This window comes from Bemisia tabaci, chromosome 10, assembly GCF_918797505.1.
Source record: "Bemisia tabaci chromosome 10, PGI_BMITA_v3".
Classification (NCBI taxonomy): domain Eukaryota; kingdom Metazoa; phylum Arthropoda; class Insecta; order Hemiptera; family Aleyrodidae; genus Bemisia; species Bemisia tabaci.
The window spans coordinates 41437859-41457280 of record NC_092802.1 but is presented as its reverse complement, the minus strand read 5'-3'; the positions used below and the strand labels follow the sequence as shown (position 1 = coordinate 41457280).

General features: G+C 36.5%; 1 protein-coding gene across 1 annotated transcript; it reads left to right on the top strand.

Moving 5' to 3' along the window:
• Positions 1-87: 87 nt before the first annotated feature.
• On the top strand, positions 88-19284 carry LOC109031913 (uncharacterized). The gene is made up of 8 exons (XM_019043761.2): positions 88-915; positions 3290-3422; positions 5266-5434; positions 7724-7912; positions 10765-11009; positions 11865-12071; positions 15344-15536; positions 16402-19284. The coding sequence occupies exons 1-8, from the start codon at positions 802-804 to the stop codon at positions 16541-16543; spliced, it is 1392 nt and encodes a 463-aa protein (XP_018899306.1). The 5' UTR covers positions 88-801; the 3' UTR covers positions 16544-19284.
• Positions 19285-19422: the final 138 nt, after the last annotated feature.

The following is a 19422-nucleotide window of genomic DNA, read 5'->3' as shown; positions in this document are numbered from 1 at the left end:
TTCGATGTATCGGTTGAGTGGAATGGAAAAACGTCTCTAGGAGGTGTAATCTAGACTCTAGTGTAATCTAGAAAGTTTCAAAAAGTGAATTAATTTTCATGAAATATCGTGAAATTTCAGTTTAGAATCTTTCATGAAGTTTTATCGTGAAACATCTTGGAATCCTTCATGAAATTTCGCAACTCTGTGAGTACTTACATATTGCTAATTATGTAACAGGTGAGCGTTGTCAAATCGTTAAATATCCAACAAATATAACGCGCCGAGCCTTTTTATCAACTTATCAACTCAGATATCCCAAAAGAGCTTGTAAAAATCCAAAAATCGTAAGTTTGGCACTCACTCGCTTGTTGTCTTTGACTATTCGTGTTTCGCATCATTGGTTTCGCGCGCTGACAGATTGATAAATCTTATCTTGCAATCACTTACGTGGGGCGTCCGTTTTGTGATAAGAGGACGAGTGAGTTCTTCGCTTATCGAAAACAACTAACTCGGCCGTCCCTGCCATCAGTTTGTAATTTCTCTATTTAGTTTCCATGTGCTGTACCGTTCCGCTCCCCACGGTTATTCTAGCTAATGTGCGATCGACTCAGTTTTTCTCGCGCCGTGTAAGTATCTTGACGAGCTTTTCATTAGATAACAACCACACGATCGCGTGATTTCTGCATCTCGAAGCTTCGGTCCGATCGAGCATGCACAGTAATTGTTCCTGCAGCGCAGCCTCTATCTTGTGGACCAAAAACGGCAGCATTGGCATCGCCTCCCTGTGTTTGGATATTGTTATGAGTTGACCGTGTGCCCATGGAGCGGTTGAAGGATTCCGTACAGCCGGATTACCAGGCGACCAGTCCTCGAACTCCCCTCCGCATCAATGAGCCATCGAACGACAGTGCATCTCCTTCCACTAACGCAAATGTAAGTTCCGACTAAGTATCCAAACCAATGTCCGGTAACTGGAGGTTCAGTATCGGTAACTTATACAGTTATCGACGGTGCAAGTCGACAATCACATAACTCGTTTGCGGTGTCTGAAAATCTCCGCAACTATGTTATTTTTTTAAAGGAGAACAAATGGACATGATTCCTTGCAGTTTTTGCAGAATTTTCCTCGCACATAGAAGAAAAATCACGGCAGTTTTAAGGAATTACCGTTGAGTAGTTTTCCGTTTAAAGAATAAAGTATGACAGGAAGTCTGCGACGTCGCAAATCGAGTTATGTGATTGCCGACTTTCACCGTCGTTATGTTTTATATCGAAAATAGTTCGGTTGTTGGGATACTTTCCCATATGGATGGTGAAACCACGGCCAAACGACGATCTCTACCCCCATTTTATTTTTTGTAGGAGGACAAGTCAGTACCATTCCTTGAAGTTTTCACAGAGGTTTCTTCACACAGGAAAGAAAAGTTACTAAAGTTTTCAAACATGGACGCTGATTAGTTTGAATGATTCCCTTTGAATATTTAAGCATGACAGAGAGTCTGCAACATGGCAAACGAAGATACGTGGTCTGGTAGTTTCACCGTTGTTATGTTCCAACTAGGCTTATTCCAGCAAGCTCCTATGATAGGTAGGTAGAGTGCAGTAAATTTTGGATGACAGGCTAACTTTAAAGCTTGATTGACCCTCTCAAATACCAATATCAAAGATGGAGGTACCAGGTACGGATTACAAGAAAGAATGTCAAATATGTCTGCCAAAATTGCATTCATCAATTTCCGTTTTGGGCCTCTAGGCGTGAAGCCATTGTTGGTCCTCTAGTTCAATCTCCTACTCTAAATCCCTGCAACGATTCCTATTCCATCTTAAGTATCCACATAACCAACCTGTAAATTAAAATTTGTTGTTAGTCGGCCGTAGGCTCCCGACCTGGAGTGTAAGCCATATAATCACTAGAATGTGCGATCTGCTCAGATCTGTCGTTGCGTATCTCTTTGGGATCCACTCCCTCGCCTAGTCCTGCATGACTGCAACCAGTGTGATGTCATATTGGCTGCTCTCACAAGAAATGCATCGCATCTAAATGTTCAGGCCTATTACACAGTAGGGTCTCAAAACTCTTCCACGAGAATGACCAACCTGTGTGGAATTGGTCTTGCTGAGAGGTGTTGAAAATGTAGATCAGTGTGGAAGAAACGGAACATTTCTGTCTTCCACAGGTCAAGTCTTGTATGATCTAGCATACTCCTCCACTAGAAAAAGACCATCATATTATACTTCGCAATTTTGCTCTATTTATAATAATTGTGGAAAGATAAAATGACGGAACTCACTAACTGAAGTACCTGTTGTATTTGCAGAACAGTTTTGTATTTGCATGCACTGATATTGATAACTCCTATTCAAGTTGTAGTGAACTTGGGTATACTTTTTTCTCTGGACAGTTCTGCCGCCCTGAGGAGAAACATTGTATTAATATTTGAATGTTGTCAAATTCACTTTCAATAATACTTATGGACAGTGTAAGTCGGCAATCTTATTACTCGGTTTGAGACCTCACAGACTTCCTGTCATACTTTATTTTTTAATCGGAAAATTAGTCAACGGCAATTCTTTAAAACTGCCGTGATTTTTCTTCTCTGTGCGAAGAAATTTCTGTATAAAATTCAAGAAATGATGTCCATTTGTTCTCCTTTAAAAAAATAACATAGAGGCAGAGATTTTCAGACACTGCAGACAAGATATGTGATCGCGGACTTGCGCCATTGTTATATGTGAGGAAAGTTATGGACGTTTTCATTAAAAATTTCGAACACTTTTGATCAAATTACTAATAAGATTCTTTAAAAATTTGGAAATTAAATATTCCCGAATTCTCCCATAAATGCAAGGTTAGTCAAAGAAAGTTTGGCAATATCTGAAGACTCATAAGTACGGCATTTTTCATCAGTATACGGCAGAGTTGTACATGATTAGAAATCCCTCTTCATCGAAACTCAGTTGTTAAAGGGGTCATACCTATCTCAATGAAATTCTCCCAAATCTTACACCACGCCCATTTTTTCAATTTTACCTCCTTTCACTTAAAAATGCTGTTGAAAAATAAATTTGTTTAACATTCGGGTGTTTTTCATGAAAGAAACTTAACGAATTTCAGTACTTAGAAATTGTTAAAATTAATTTCCTAACAAAAATAACTTCTTACAGAAGATGTCCTAGAAGTTTCCTATGTTTTTCTCATTTTTATACTGTAAAAAGGTGGGATTTATTTTCCTCAATCTCTGGAAACTTGCTGAACATGATTGTTTCCCTCTCTATGAATTCATCTATGACTTTTCAATTTTCCCAGGCAAGAAGTCCTAATTTTGAAACTGGAGCTCCTCAGAATGCCGGAATCAATGTTCTCACCGCAGCCGTCTTTGTGGCAGGAGAGATGGCAGGAAGTGGTGTACTTGCATTACCCAAAGCTGTCGTAGATTCCGGTGAGTGAAAAATTCCATCATTCCTCCCAAAATTGTTAAAACTATGACCCTTTTTTTTGTTCTGTATTCACGAATCCCCACAATTTTGTGAAAGACACGCAAATTCAACGATGACTCCAACACTACTGCACTTTTTGTTAGCTGGCCCTCTCAATTTCCACAGCCTTCCCATTTTGCACATGAGTTGCCTTAGCCTTGCATATCATAATCACAAGATCAAGAAGTTTCAGCACCCTGTCGCAGGGCAAGAATTTGAGCATTTCAAGAGAACGCATTTGAGCATTAGTCAAAATTGTATAAAAAAATGTTGAACTTGTTCAAAAATTTCAAAATCAACTTTTAATCAAGAAATTAAGTAGCCTACACGGTTCAAAGTGGAATAATTAAATTATTATTCCTCTCTCCGGAAAAAACTAGAATCGATCCAGGTCAAGTCAGCCATTGAAAATCAACTCATATACCTGGCAAATAGCTTATATTGGGCCTCAAATAGTTCTGTTCTTGTTTTTGAAACAGAGTAATTTTAAAATGCCGGTCAAAAACTTAAGACAAAACAGTGCAGAAAAGCAGAAAACAGTTTAGAGTACAAGTAAGCAGAATTCTATCGTTAACTAAGGTAAATAACAGTAGTTTTGAAAAACAGCTTGTCAAACACCGCAGTGTACGTTTAGTACTACACTTAAGTGGCATTAAATATGTAAGTACTCTAGCGTTAAGTCGTTTAATTCTCTGTCAAAAAAGTACAACATGCAAGATAATTATGCAGCCTGAAATGCAAGTACTCTCATTCCACTTACAATTATATCTGTCCAATGATGTCAAATTTGCAACTTTGTTAAGATTATCAGATCATTTTATTTCTCTGCTTCTTGGATCGCTGATGCCATTTGCTATCGCACGAAATTGTGAACAGATTGAAAATATTGCCAAGAATTTCATCTCAATCTTCTTTTTTTTCTCTTCTTTTTGTGAAGCTTGAGTGTTCTAAATAGTATAAGTGAATGATACACTGATCCGACCTTTCACAAGCTAGGAAGCACTTATCAGCTGGTTGTGGGCCCTTATCAAGGTCATCTGAGATATCTCCCGTATTCAGATTTAAATTGAATTCATTTTTTCTGCCCAGCAACAGAGTGTTTCCTCTTTACTCGCTCACTATCTGCACTGCGGTTTTATCACTTTATATTATTTTATTCAAGCTTTATTTTATAATCTCTGAATCCTGATTGCACCTCACATGAATAAATAATTTTTCCATCAGTTCTGTTATCAATTCGAGTTCTGAACTGTCAGGAATGTTACTAGATTGCACTGAGAATTTAGCGCATTTTACCATTTAACTCGTGTAAAATATCAAGATTTTTCCTTACAACCTGTCAGCCATGCTGCTATGAACATTCAAACGTCATCAAATACCTTCTGTAACTTTTTTTCTTCTCTTTTTTGAAAAGCGTTATATGAATATTTCTCCTCCAAACTTTCTGACACATTAAATCAATGATCAAATACAATTCTTTGAAAATTAGAATAAGAAAAAGTATTCCCATATCCCTAAGAAAATTTGTCTCTTATCTGAAAAACTGTGGCAGTATTCAGAAACGCATATGATACTCCTCCTTAGCTTGGCAGCAAAATAAGGATCACCGGTTGGCTGATTATAAAAATATAGACAAAGCTATAGATAAGGAAAAAAATTAGGTTTCAAGTTTAGGAAAAATTACCGCAATATTGCAACAAATAGTAGTAATTTTTACAATATCATTGCCTTATAATGTAACATTTCAGTTATGTAAAATGCTATGTGGAAAAAAAAGAGCTCAGTCAAATCTTTTTCTCATATCAGGTTGGATAGGAATTTTCATCGTGATCATCTGCTGCATCAATGCAGGGTACGGCGGTTCTCGTCTTGGAGAGTGCTGGGCAATACTGGAGGAGCGGTACCCTGAGTACAGGGGGAACACACGCAACCCGTATGCCACTATTGCAGAAAGGGCTGTCGGAAAGTGGGGCAGGTAAAAATCTCTCATCATTCGCCATTCTAAGCTTTTTATTTTCAGTCCATTTTAATCAATAAAAAATGAATGATCAATGAATTTTTTTGATTTTGAATCAATGAAAAATGAAGGAGAAGAGATATGGATGGCTAAAATGTGAAATCACATATCACCGTCCACAACATTGTAGACTTCCTGTCGTACTTTATTTTTTCTCCGGATAAGTAGTCAATGTAATTTTTTCAAACTTCCTGGGTTTTTCCTCTCTCCGAGCAGAATATTCTGTATCATCTTCAAGCTGTGAAGTTAGCTTGTTCCTCTTCGAAAAAATAAAGTAGGAGCGGAAATTGTGAGACTCAATCTTCTTTATCTTCATTACAATGAAAATACATTGTTTTGCACTTCAACGATTAAAGCTAAATATGCGTAATTTTCTCTGATGTCTCACTGTCAAATAGAAAACCAAGCAACATTGAAACTTGATATTTTGTGAGTGTTTTTTTCACAATCTAGAATTTTAAAGGCATTAAATAGTTTACCTTACTTACTTACTTACTAATGGCGCTACAAAATAGTTTACCTACTTCTTTGTCAAAAAAATAAAACAAAACATGAGAAAAACTTGGGCAAAATTAGATCCAGCTAGGCTGATTCCTCCAGTTCAATCTATCTGATCAAACTCTTGAACTTTGATGGATCTCAATGAAAATTTGATGAAGTTTGGGGAAGCTCAATAATAATGTGGACAACTCAATTGATAAATTGGAAATTTTCATAGTTTGATAGGAAATACAATGGAATAATAACCAAGAAACTTTTAACATAATTTACCTTTTTAATATGAGTATTTTTTGCTTTTTTAGAATTTTTTAGAAACAAGGAATGAAAAAACGCATGCTCAATAATTTTTCTTTTCGGAAAATAAGGAAAGAATTAAATCAAGAGACATGAAAATAATCAATTTGAATAAATCGTTGCTTCTCTGACATAAGGGCGTACCTCAATTTCCGTGGAGCTCTGGGTCACGTTCAAATTCATTCTCTCTCGGGCTCATGCGGGAATCAAGATACGTCTTTACATCAGAGGAGCGACGAAATGTCATCCAGTTTTCGCACGCAATTTTTTTGATGAGCTACTCTGATAGACCCGAATCTTGCCATTTCAGAATTCGATACGTATCATCTCCGTCAGCCACGTCTTCTAGTCAGAATTTGAATCGGTTCTCTAATGGGAAGTAACCAATAGAATCAATAAGGTGATAACCTACAGAGTGAGCCAAAAGTTCTGCACCAGGCACCACCGCTCCTGTAACTTTTGAACAAATCGAGATGAAGTCTTGCAATTTTGCGAGTACTCCTAGGTCAAAGGAAACAACTTTTGGGAACCCCCAAAATTTTAAGCGGACCTCACCGAAAAAGTGCAAGATCTTGGAGGTCTGAAAGGGAGGTGCAGGACTTTGCTATCACCCTGTAGAATAACTCAGTATTTTTATCGCCGTAATCTCTTGAAAGGTCAAAGCCGGCAGAGAGAAATTAAAATGGGCAAAGGTCAAGAATTTTGCAAAACGGTCTCTGCAGAAAGATAATTTTTGTCTCATCCTCTGTTTAAAGTCTGCCAAATGTTACAAAAAAGTTGAAGGGGGACAATGTGAGTCCATGAGGAATAGCTCAACCAGCACTTGCAGTTCTCATTTGTTGTTTTAGCAGACTGATGATCAAATGAACTACATTTTTCAATTGGAACAACCTATGTGCTATTATTATTTGATGCAGACAGGTGCTTTTGCAAATGCCAGGGACAGAATCTCAGTTGCTAAATGTAATTCAAATAAAGGACACCGGAATAAAATTTGATGCACCCGGGTCTTTTTATGCACTCCCTCATTTCTGGACATAAATCGAACCTTTCATTCCGAAAAGTATGGCAATCTCGATCTCGGTGCATCAACTCAGTCGCTGTACACTGTTTACTCCATGAACAACTGGGCAGGGATGAAACACGGTTGGATTAGAAAGCCTACCGATATCGTCGTAATGCGCGATGTGATTCAAGTAGACCATGATTTTTCTTGTAAGCAGGAAATTCAAATTTTTTGTAACCAGTTCTAAATAAAAACGTTAATATCGTTATAATAACGTTAATATATCTTTCTAGGTCAGGAAATCAGGGCGGAATTCATGAGTTTACCACCCTTCAGAAGTAATGACACTCCCCCCCCCCTTTGTTTCTTTGCTTTTTTTTATTTTGTGTGATTTTACCGGCAACAGAAATACATTTTTATTTTGAATGGGTTGCATTTTGTTCCAGTTACTTAGTCTCTGTGTGTATGCAGATCACGCTGTTTGGTGCCAGTATCGTGTATCTCTTGCTGGCAGCGCAGTTGGTTCAAGATCTCCTCATTGTGGTGTTCCCGTCGGTTGGTTTCTGCTGGTGGTTTCTCATCTTTGCTGTGGGGCTAATACCGGCCATGTGGCTGGGTTCACCCAAGGACTTTTGGTAATTAAATCATCGTGAAACCTCTACCTGTACAGACCTCTAAGGTTTGAAGCATCAAAAGATATTGATGGCCTAAGTGCGGAATGACATATTTTCGTTTGTGGCGTTGCAGACTTCCTGTTTTAAGTTCTTTGTTTTTGCTTTAGGAAACAGGTCGGAGTATTTTCTTAAAATCCTCTGGAATTTTTCCTTTTTATTAGCAAAATATTCTGTATGGATTTTAAAATATCTGACTGGTTTGTTTCTCTTCGAATAAATAAAATAGGAAACCAAATTTTGAAACACCGAAATGGAGATACATCGTTTGTATGATGGCCTTGGACCTGTTTTCTCATCAAATTTGTGCTCTCTGTGGAAAATGGACTGAGCCCAACTGCATTTAACATTGCCTAATTTTTGCCTAATTTTGCTTAATTTTCTCCCATGTTTTATTTTGTCAACCGAGAACTAAATTACTTGACCCCTTTAAACCCTCTGTGAATTTACCCTAGATTTTAGCTGACGACATATAATGAAACCATGCTATCAGTATCAAGGTCAGGTGGTGTGATTGGCTTATTCGACGACTCGGAACAATCACAGCTTTTGACCGTGAAGATTTGATGGACCGATTTGATCGTGTGACATCGGCTCATGAAGAGTACACCCGCTCAATTTTGAGTTTTAGTGTTGTCTATTTTTTTCAAAAAGAAAAAAACCTGAGTGAAAATTAGGCAATCTCTCCTCTAGTTAAATCAATTCATGTTAAATCGGTCTAATTAATCAGTGCATATAATGTATTTTCTCCTGCATCCTAAGCCATTATTAAGTGCTGGAACGCATTTTCATGGTGCGGAATGCTTATCTGTCACATTCCCCAGTTTTGCATTTGCCTTATCTGTTAGCTCATTACTCAGCTGTGATACTGCTAGCATTAAACGATCATTACTCACCACGGACTCTTAGCACTCTATTCTCAGTCTGATAAAATGTTACATTTCTCAAATGTTATGTTGATAAAACACAATTGAAATCATGATTGATTTAGAAAGATCTCAGATTAGATTATTACTAGTACTTCCACTTTCATACTTTATGACCTGCATTAATACAATATGTGTATCATGCACTTGAGACTTTGCAAAATTAGTTTTTGAAAACTTTTGATCTTTGAATGAATCCTGAAATTTTCCATTCACGAAAGCCGAGAGAAAGGCTGTTTTTACAATCTCCATCAAATCCTTAAGGGGAATCCCATAAAAATAGAAAAGGCAGGTTTGGGACCCCTAAATATGATTTAAGGACTGAAATTTTGCTCAGGGCCCTCATTTAAGCTATAGGAGAAATGAATGAATTCAAATAAATATAATTTTATTTGTCTGTGCACATAGATGGCTATTAAAAATCTGTCAGGATTAAACAGGATGACAAAAAACAAAACAAAAACAAAAGAAACACGATAGGGTAGGTGAGGGTAAGTATACGCATTTTTTGGTTTTTCCCGTATTTTCGTGACCGAATCGACTTTTAAGGCGGGAAAAGTGGTCAGGCACCTACTGCAAGCCCTCGCGCACAAATTCCCTGCGTTGTCCGAATTTAGAAATCAAATCCATGGCTGTGACGAATTTTTTAAAAAAATTTGAAAATGCGTACTTTTGCCCCATTTAATGGGGCAAAAGTACGCAGGTAAAATTTTTCTTTTAAAAACATCTTCTGGGCTCCAAATCGTTGTTAAATCCCGGAAAACGACTGAAACTGGTCTCAAAGGGTGCCAATAGTGCCTAACCACTTTTATGGAGGAAAAAAAAATAATTCAGTCTCTGCAAGTTCCCGAAAAATTTTCGAAGTCAATTTTTTTTAAACAGGAAAATAAAAAAGTATAATTTCCCAAATTGAAGAAAGGAACATAAAAATTTATTAAGATACTTAGTAAGTTGCCTTTATCTTCTATTTCGAAGTTCCTATACCCCCCTCCCCCACTACACCCCACTTTTGGGCGCGTACTTTTGCCCCATTCTAGCTGCGTACTCTTGCCCCATTTGTAAACATTGGACAACATAAACTAAAACTTTGAGCCCAAGGCGCTAGGTGTGAAAACAACCACGAATTATTAAAGCCAACACCATAACATTTTGATACAGTGTCTGTCAGATTTTCTCCATCAACTATTCTACTCACAACAGACAATACAAATACTAAAAAAATCGATCTTTTTCGCATGAAAAGAGAACTTGCCTCATAATTCCGTCAAAACACATCCACTTCGCACAAAACTTCGTCAACAAGTGAAACTCAATGTTGCCAACAACCAACACCTGGTGCCATCATAAATTCAAACAAAGCGCGCGAAAAAAGTGCAGTGCATACTTTTACCCCGTGCGTACTCTTACCCCCACCTACCCTAGTAAATACTTATGCTTAAAATTCCTTATTTTATTTATTTATTTGTTTTATTTGTTTGGAATATGCTACAACCACCAAACACATTACTGTCAATCAGCTTATTATTATTTTGAAAACAATAAATAAACTTATCTTGGTTTTGTTTTTAGTTTTGCAGTAGAAACATTTATCTGCAAAAAAATTTTCCAAGGCTGTTTTGAAATTCCTCTCGGTAGACTATTTTTCTTATCAACAAAATCTTGCCATGATATAAGGATGGGTTGCTTTTGATTGCACTTTTTATGGCTTGAAATCTAGTGTGGATTTTGTTTGAGTTAATTACTGCAGGTGCGAATAAGGTTTCGTGTTCGTATTTATGATTGATTTGGAAAATGAATTTTGCTTTTCATGTATTGTCTCCACTGGTAATTGCTCTAGAAATGTATCAACCACAAGGTTGTTTTTTAAATCGGGGTTACTTTCCTTTCCAGGTTAGTGGGAGTTGGAGCACTGCTTTCGACGACTGTGGCTGTTGTTTTCATAGCCACGCAGATGTTGATCGACGGTCTGAACCTGGAAAAGCTTCCGCGACACAGGCCACATTCGTTCAAGGAGTTTTTCCTTGCGTTCGGCACCATCCTCTTTGCTTTCGGCGGGGCCTCCACGTTTCCCACCATCCAGAACGATATGGTTCATCGTGAGAAGTTCTCAAAGTCGGTGATGATTGCTTTCATAGGTAAAAGAGCTCTCAACGTAAAGAAGTTATCGTAATTTGTTTTTAATGGAGCTGCAATCGCTTCTGAAAAAACTTCATGGAATGATGTTGATTCGTTTTCCTATGAAAAAATAAAATAGGAGCGGAAATTTCTAACACCGCAAACAAGGTCCGTGGTTATTGAGTTTCACCGTCGATATTTTTGATTTTCAAAATTACTTGTAGAGTATTATTTGTGCAACAAAAATAGAAGAGTTTGCTCGAGGAAGGGCGTCCTGTAAAAAACTTTTTTTTTTTTTTAAGTTTATTCGAAAATTTCACCTACTGTGTACAATATTAGGAAATCTATAATAAAAAAAAGTTTGTTTTTTGAAAAACTCAGTTGAAGCCTCGGTAAAGTGGCTCTTAATTTCGCACAGGAGCATCAGATCTAGATAAGAACATGACTGTGTGTTTCTTAAGATGTGCTGATGATATATAGTTGATTTTCAAAACAAAGACTAATCTTGAAATATTCTCTTCAATGAGAAAACTTTTCAATTATACAAAGTAACTTCCAACCAAGGTATTAAAGTATTTTAATTCATAAGTTCAAACTTTCTGCTCACAAAAGAAAATCATGAACTTCTTGTATAGAAGAAGTAACCTAATGTAAAGAAAAAAAAAATTTCTCTTTATAATTTATTTCTTCTAAATTTTCCTTTTAAAATTGATTCAAGTGTATAAAGCCTGAAGCATGCTTGATCTCGCAGTATAGCAAACTTGAATTTAAGGATAAGCTGAATCGAACTTGGAAGTAAAATTGCATCGATTTTCATTGTATTTTCAGCTTTCATTTCTGCAATATCTCATTTTTTCCGTTCTCTGTTTCGGTAGCTATCACCGGTCTGTACAGCCCTCTGGTGATCGGAGGCTATTATATTTACGGCGATAGTATTCAACCAAATGTAGTCATGTCGCTGAGTCATACAACTCTCGTTTCCTTAGCGAATATTGCCATGGCAATTCATCTGATCCTAGCGTTTTTAATTATCATCAATCCTGTTTGCCAGGATCTAGAAGAAATGCTCCAAGTTCCTCCCGGTGAGTACTCTATAATCTGTTATTGCTGCGATAAGGCAAAATCAAGGATTTAACCAAAAACAGCGTAACTGCATTTTCACGCTGCCAGATTTTCTCTCGTGTTTTATTTTTTTAACAGAGAGTTAAACCTCCAACTTTCTGTGAAAAACCCGCTAGTTTATGACAAGTAGATCCACGAAATTTCAAGTGTTGCTTAGTTTCCCTCTTGAAAATGAAATATCAGAAAAAATTAGGCAACATCTCATGTAGTTTGGCTCTTCGGTTGGATTTAGCCTATCGGTTCATGATAATTATGAGGTTACCAAATTTCAGACGTTACAGTGTAAAAAATTGGAACAAATATTTTTATTTATTTAACATAAATTGGTACAAACAGAACAATAAAAATAGTTATGGCACAAGCCAGAACAGCTATTATATACAACTATTTATAATAATAGGTAACAGTTTAAAAATTCATCTACATGTAATATAGCAGGCTTTGGTGATTGATAGATCTTTGATGTTGTTGAGGAAAGCCCTGTTGTTTTCAATTTCTTTAATTGGTTTTGGCAGTTCATTATAGAGACTAGTTGCCAACAAACAAAGCAAATGCTGCAATTATTGTGGATTAAACAGAGGACAGTTGTATATCGCTACCACTTCTGGTTGCATATGAGTGAGCATTATTGGATGTGACACAAATGTCATCAGCTTCCCGAACTAACTTTAAAAGTTCTAAAATGTAGATTGACACTACAGTAAAACTGATACTTCCTAAAATCTTCCCTGCAGGAAGCAGCTTTTTTCAAACCGAAAATTGATTGTAAGCCGTTTTTGGCTTTACATCAACTCTTGCATTGTTTTAGCTCCACCCCATGCAAGTATATTATACTTCAAATGTGAGAAGACATGTCCATAGTAAAATGATTTCATCCCTAGTCGGGAGATCACCTTCCTTGCTCTGTGTATCGCGTAGCTCATAGAGGCCAGTTTGTTAATTAATTTTTGAGTTGGAATACCCCTTTTCAATCATCATCAATACCTAGAAATGTGACTATTGCTACAGTTTTTATCCCTGCAATGTTCATATCTGACTCCTTACCGAAGAACATACATTGAGTTTTATCATTGTTAAGACACAAACCAAGCTTGTAATGGTCTAGGGGATGAGGAAATAGCCCAACTCACGATGACGTCTAGAAAGCACTAAGGTGGCAATCACCGGCAAGTACGCATGTACGCAACTGACCACTCCTTGGCCGCTTGGCTGCCGCTATATAGCAGTGCCCAAAAGATCTAACCCTGACGCGGCACGCGCCAACCAAAGCACCCACCTGAGATCACCTCGGAAATACGCGATCTCTCACGTATGTCCGAGGTGCTCCTAACAGAGGCGTACTCTCAAGGTAGAGTGCGTCTCTGCTACAAGCTCAGTAAAATATTCCTTCACACATTTCATTACATCATGATAGGCACTCACAATTTCTTCAATAGAACTACTAGTAATGATTGCTGTTTTGTCATCAGCAAACTGAATGAGTCCAGCAGATACTCTCTCTTTAATTACTCTGTACATGTTGTTTACATAAATAATGAAAAGCAAAAGGCCTAAGATGCTACCTTGAGGAACACCTAATTAATAAAAGAGTTGATCTGATTTACAGTTTCTGATCTGAAAAAATTGCTTTCTATCTTTTAAATAAAATTTCAATAAATCTGATGCTTTACCTATGATCTTAGTACATGAAATATTGTTACCAATTTTCAGGATCAGTTTATTAATAAAAAATAATGGAAATAAAGATAGAATACAGTATCTTAGTCTTTATTAATTTACAGAGGGGCATTTTCACATTATTTTTTCAAATTATTGTCAATCATTTTTGCCAAGTAGTCGTCTGAAAACCTTACCTGAATTAACAAATGATCCTCGAAGCAATTCAAAACTTTTGAAGGATTTAAAACTGGGAGCCTGCAGAAATTCTAGCGGAAACGACCGAAAAAAACACTCCTATGGCAAATTAACAGCTCTTCTTTCTTCAGTGGCAGACACCCCAGGTCTACTGATAGAGATGAAGGTAAATAAATTAATAATTGAATCAGATTCAGCCAAACTACATCAGACGTAGACCAACTTTTCCAATGTTTTATTTTTGAAACAGACAACCAAGCAACACTAAAATTTGAAATTTTTTGAATACTTATGTTCTCTTTAATGTAGGGTACATTTTCTGAAAGTTCCTCCTCTTCTACCTGTTTTTCTTCTTTTTTCTCCTCTTCTTTCTTTTATCCTTTCGCTTCATCATCTTCTCCTTTTCTCCTTCTCCTATTCTTTTTCTCCCTATCTTCCTCTTATCCTTTTGCTTTTTCCTCTTCCTTTTTTTTCTCCTTCTTTTTCTTAATTTTCAGTATTTTTGCTCTACCTCAAAAGCACTAAAAAACCTCATCAGCACTCCTCTAAAAGTCCTTGAAAATCCTCAATTCAACTAATTCAAACTTATTGTTTAGCCCTCAAAAGTCATTGATTCTGTTGTTGAAAAGCTGTCCTGAAGGAATTATGTTTTGATGCTTGATTCTTGTAGATCAGCTAGAAATGTTAAGGTCTATCAAAAGCCAACTTTTTGTGTTCATTGTTAACGGAAATATCACGCTTTGAAAAATTCGGTTTATGATGTCTTCCACTACACTGCTGTGCTAAGGAAGAACGTCGTATGAACATTCGAGAGTTGCCAAATTTCCTTCGATAAAATGTTTATTTTTTAGGAAAGTTATGAATATTTTTCCTTGAAATTTTCAGAAACTTTAGGTGAAATTGTGAGCAAAAGTGTCTGAAAAATTGGAAAGAAAATATTCATAAGTTTACCAGGAAATTCGTGTTTTATCAAAGGAAATTTGGTAACGCCTAGAGTTCATCCGGGGTTTTTTCTTAGCACGGCAGTACAGTAGTGGCACCCTTGGTTTCTTCCATCTAGATGATGTCAATTACAGAGACACACATTTGCACTGGTAACGCAATGTGAAACTCAGATGGAAGTAAGGTGGAAGAAACCAAGGGTGTCTTTAGCGTGGAGGATAACGTCATAAACCGAATTTTTCAAAGCGCAATATCTCTGCTAATATTGAACGTTAGAAGTTGCTGTTTGGACAGATCTCGGAAGAATTAAGCATCCAAACACGACTCTGTGACCAGCGCAACTGACCCTTTCACAAAGTAAAAGTCTACTCAATATCCTACACCTGTTGAGTGCAACCAAAATTAATTCTTGACTTTACCCTTTTGATTTGTCCAGAGTTCTGTCTAAAGCGTTGCATCGTGCGCACGTGCATGATAATGCTCATGATAATCGTGGGGGCGACTGTTCCCCGGTTTTCGAAAATCCTCTCGCTAGTCGGAGGCTCGACCATCACCCTTACAACTTTCGTTCTGCCAAACTATTTCTACCTGAAGCTCAGCGACCAAAGGGCACCGAACTGGCCAGTTAGGTAAGCCTAGTTATAATGAATCAGTGCTAAGGATCAGAATGTCCGCATTTATTGTTCAAAATATTCAAAGTACTATGTGAGCTAAAAGTTACGGTCATTGAAAAATACCCTCGAAGATGTTTGTTACTTATTTTAAAATCTTGGTTAATTTATCGAAACCAAATACAGGAAAACAGAGAACAATGGCTAAAAATAATTTGTTTTCAATTTTCTTGTATTTTGCCTCGTTTAAAACCTTGTTTACTGCAAAATCTTACTTGATAATTTGCAAAAATAGCACTTGAATATTCTCTCTTGTTCGTGAATTTCGGTTTTTTAATCAAGCATGAATTATCGGTAAAAAATACACATTTTTTTGGATTTACAACTTAAATTTAAATTGGATTTTCGAGAGAAGTTAATTGCATTCAGTCTGGTGCATCAGGAAAGTGCAGTAATAATTGTTCTTTCTTCTCCTGGAGAAAAGTTTTTTTCCAGGAAAATTGGAAAGATTTGAATGATCGGCTGGCCGTATTCCTCAGCACTGCAGTCTAAGTTTAATTGCGCCTTGGATTTTTTCGTTTTTCAGAACGTCAATTTTAAATCGTTTTCGATATTTTGCAAATCATTTGAAGCATTCATGAAAGTCTGAAAAGCTGCCGAATCACTGGACAAGGTCATTAGACAGTCAACTCATTTCAGTCTGTTTTACGACCAAATACTTTTTTCTTTTCCTGGATCTTTTTTAACCTCACTATAACTACCATGCATCAAAGAAGGATAAACAATGTTTCAGATTAAAAGCATGAATACTTGCCAAATGCCAAGTTTGTTTTCAATGACTGTTTCAACGTATGTTGATTATTTTTTGCCATTTTCTTCCCAGAGAGGTGCCGTTACACATGCGTGTGTACATGTACGAACTGATCGGAATTGGCCTGGTCGGTGGTTGCTGCTCGACATACAGTGCGCTCATTGACATGGTCGGACCAGACTCCTTCACCAAGCCTTGCTATTGGCCCAACTGATCCAACTTCAGTATTAACTCCACCGTTGAGCTTTCCTTGTTACTGTAAGTTGAGCTTTCCTTGTTACTGTAAGTTGAGCTTTCCTTGTTACTGTAAGTTGAGCTTTCCACCTTACTGTAAGTCGTCCATTCTGCTTCAGCTCGATCAGATCTCCTTCTGTTTTTAACCTCTTGTTTCCTCTTGCCAAACCTCTTTTCAATAAACAGTTCATCTCCACATCAGCCTCATGATCAAGCAACATAACTTATTTGGACTTTTTTTCGGAATCTCCCGTCGGAGGATACCCGCACTTTTTTCCTCTTAATTTTAAATTGGACGTAAAAACGCCTAAATCCGGTGTTAACTCTCAAGTCTGCAGATCTAGAAATTTGGAAGTCCAAAAATGTTCAGGAATTTTTATACACGGGCAGTCAGGCCATTTAATTGCGGAACGCCCTTTCTATTGTCGGTGAAAACGTTATTCTTACTATGAATTTTCTTAGGTATCATACTGTTATACATACAATAAAAATATATGTTGTTCATTCTATGATCTTGTGAGACCGATGTGGGTTGAATTTGTGGCACTAGGCCTTCGGCTGAAGCAGTATTTACGTAATGAAATAAAGACTGTCGAGTTTATTTTCAGATCCATTCCAGGTTCTGAATGTTTTCGCATCATTTGTGCCCTACTTTTATCACCCTTTCTGTGTAGTTTATCCTGGATGACCTACCTGGAATTTACTCATCTTACCAGAATAGAAAAGAACAGGATAAGTACTATGTTTAGGGGGGAAAAGTTTAAGAATTTGAGAATTTTCCAATTAGCAAACACATCATATTAAACCTTCTGATATTTTTGCTGAGGTGGGGGGGGATAACTTTTTGAGATGTCATGCACCTCTCTCTGATGTTTAATTTTTTACAAGAAAATTGAAGAACACCTAAACTTGAAATCCCGTGAGTATATTCTCCTCAATCTGAGGTAAACTTACTGAAAGTCTAAATGTTTAAAGTAGTTCAGTGCTCTGTTTAAAAAGTTTAACTAGAGAAAAATTAGGCGAAGTGAAAGGTGGTTAGGCTTATTCTCCTCAAATCCGTCTGAAAATTGACTAGTAAGCACAATAAGTAAGATATACATAATAAAAGTTCACAATGCTTTTGTGCTAAGGAACAACGCTGTATGAACATTCGAGAGTTGCCAAATTTCCTTTGATAAAATGTTTATTTTTGAGGAAAATTATGAATATTTTTCCTTGACATTTTCATGAACTTTCGATCAAAATACAAACAAAAATCTCCTAAAAATTAGAAAAGTTTACTGAGGAATTGGCGTTTTATCAAAGAAAATTTTGCGACGCCTGAAGGTTTGTACGCTGTTTTTCCTCAGCACGGCAGAATGGTAGTGTTTCATCCTTGTCAGTCCTCTGAATAGTTTTAAATAAACTTCCTTAAGAAGAATCTGTGCGTCTGTTCTGTTTTGGAGCTTGTTAATTTTTATTTTTTTTTTGCTTTTGTGCAAAATTACAACCACAGTCTAATTTTTAATAATTAATTTTAGTAGGTTAAATGGATAAGTGGCCTTTTTATCTACATATCTTGAATTTGTTATGCATTTACAAATTTTTATCAAATCACCTGTATAATCCTCAGACACAACGAAACGTTGATGCTATTTTATATTTTTTTAGTCAGCAAAGAGTTCACGAAAATTTGTCTATCATAAGAATAAACTGGGTCTCATTGGGAACATTGAGGCTAGTCAAATTGATCAGAAATGTCTAAACTAAAAAGAACTAAGTGCAAATTATGTAAAGGGACTATGAACGTAGTATTTGCACGTCTCTTGGTTCCTTTCAATTCAATTTTTTCTTACTTATGTAGTTCCTTTTTGTGTAATTACGCACATCCTATCTTTTCAGCAAAGAAGCACCTTGTGTTTCTCGATTTACCTTCACATGGCAAGAGAGTGAAAGAGACTGAAATGAAAGTTTTAGGAACAAACATTATTTCAGTCTCTAAGAAAAGTCATCAAACGTAACTAATATGACTATATTTTGCAATGAGGAACTACAATTTCTGGCCCATACCTAAAAGCACCTATCTGCGCACGGAAGCTAACCGCACATATGTTGTTTCTGAAATGAGCCAGGAATTGCAGTTTTTGATTGCAACATGTAGTTCCATTTCTGATTCTGTCCCTCGTTATTCTTGATTCTTTTGAATCTGTATTTTTAAAAATCCTTTTTAAATCATTTACACAGGCAGTAGGTAATGATTCCTATTTTTTCCACGGAAATAATATTTTTCAAGGAAATTGAAATAGCATGTTCTGGGACAAATCAATTCAAAACACTCGGCATTAGATACAGAGTGGGGAAAAAATTTGACCACCTTTTGCAATTAGGAACCACAATTTCAGGCTTAGTTTACCAACAATGATGTGCCATTAGCTTTCCCATCTAGATAAGTGTTTATACGGATAAGTCTGAAATAGTAGTTCCCAAGTGCAAAATGCAATTCAATATTTTGCAGGAAGAAGGCTGTACATTAAAAAGGCTGATTTATTTTTTACTTAGGGATGTGATAATCTAAGTGATATCCTCAAATTTTATAACTCATTCAATGTCCAGAAAAAAAACTATGCGGAACAATGGTTCAGAATTTTGTATTTTCTTATCAACGTATTTTTTTGTTTTTTTAAATCGTTTTTATGTTACCTTTTTATCCATGTTTTTGTACAATAAAGCGTTTAATTTTTCCACCTGCTTTTCTCAGTTTTTCCCTAGGAGATACCTCCAATGGAGCTTTCTCAAAATGTAAGGCAGAACTTAATTTGCTTTCGCATGTCTAAATTTTCTCTGATGTTTTGTTTTTTCGACAGATAACTAATCAATACT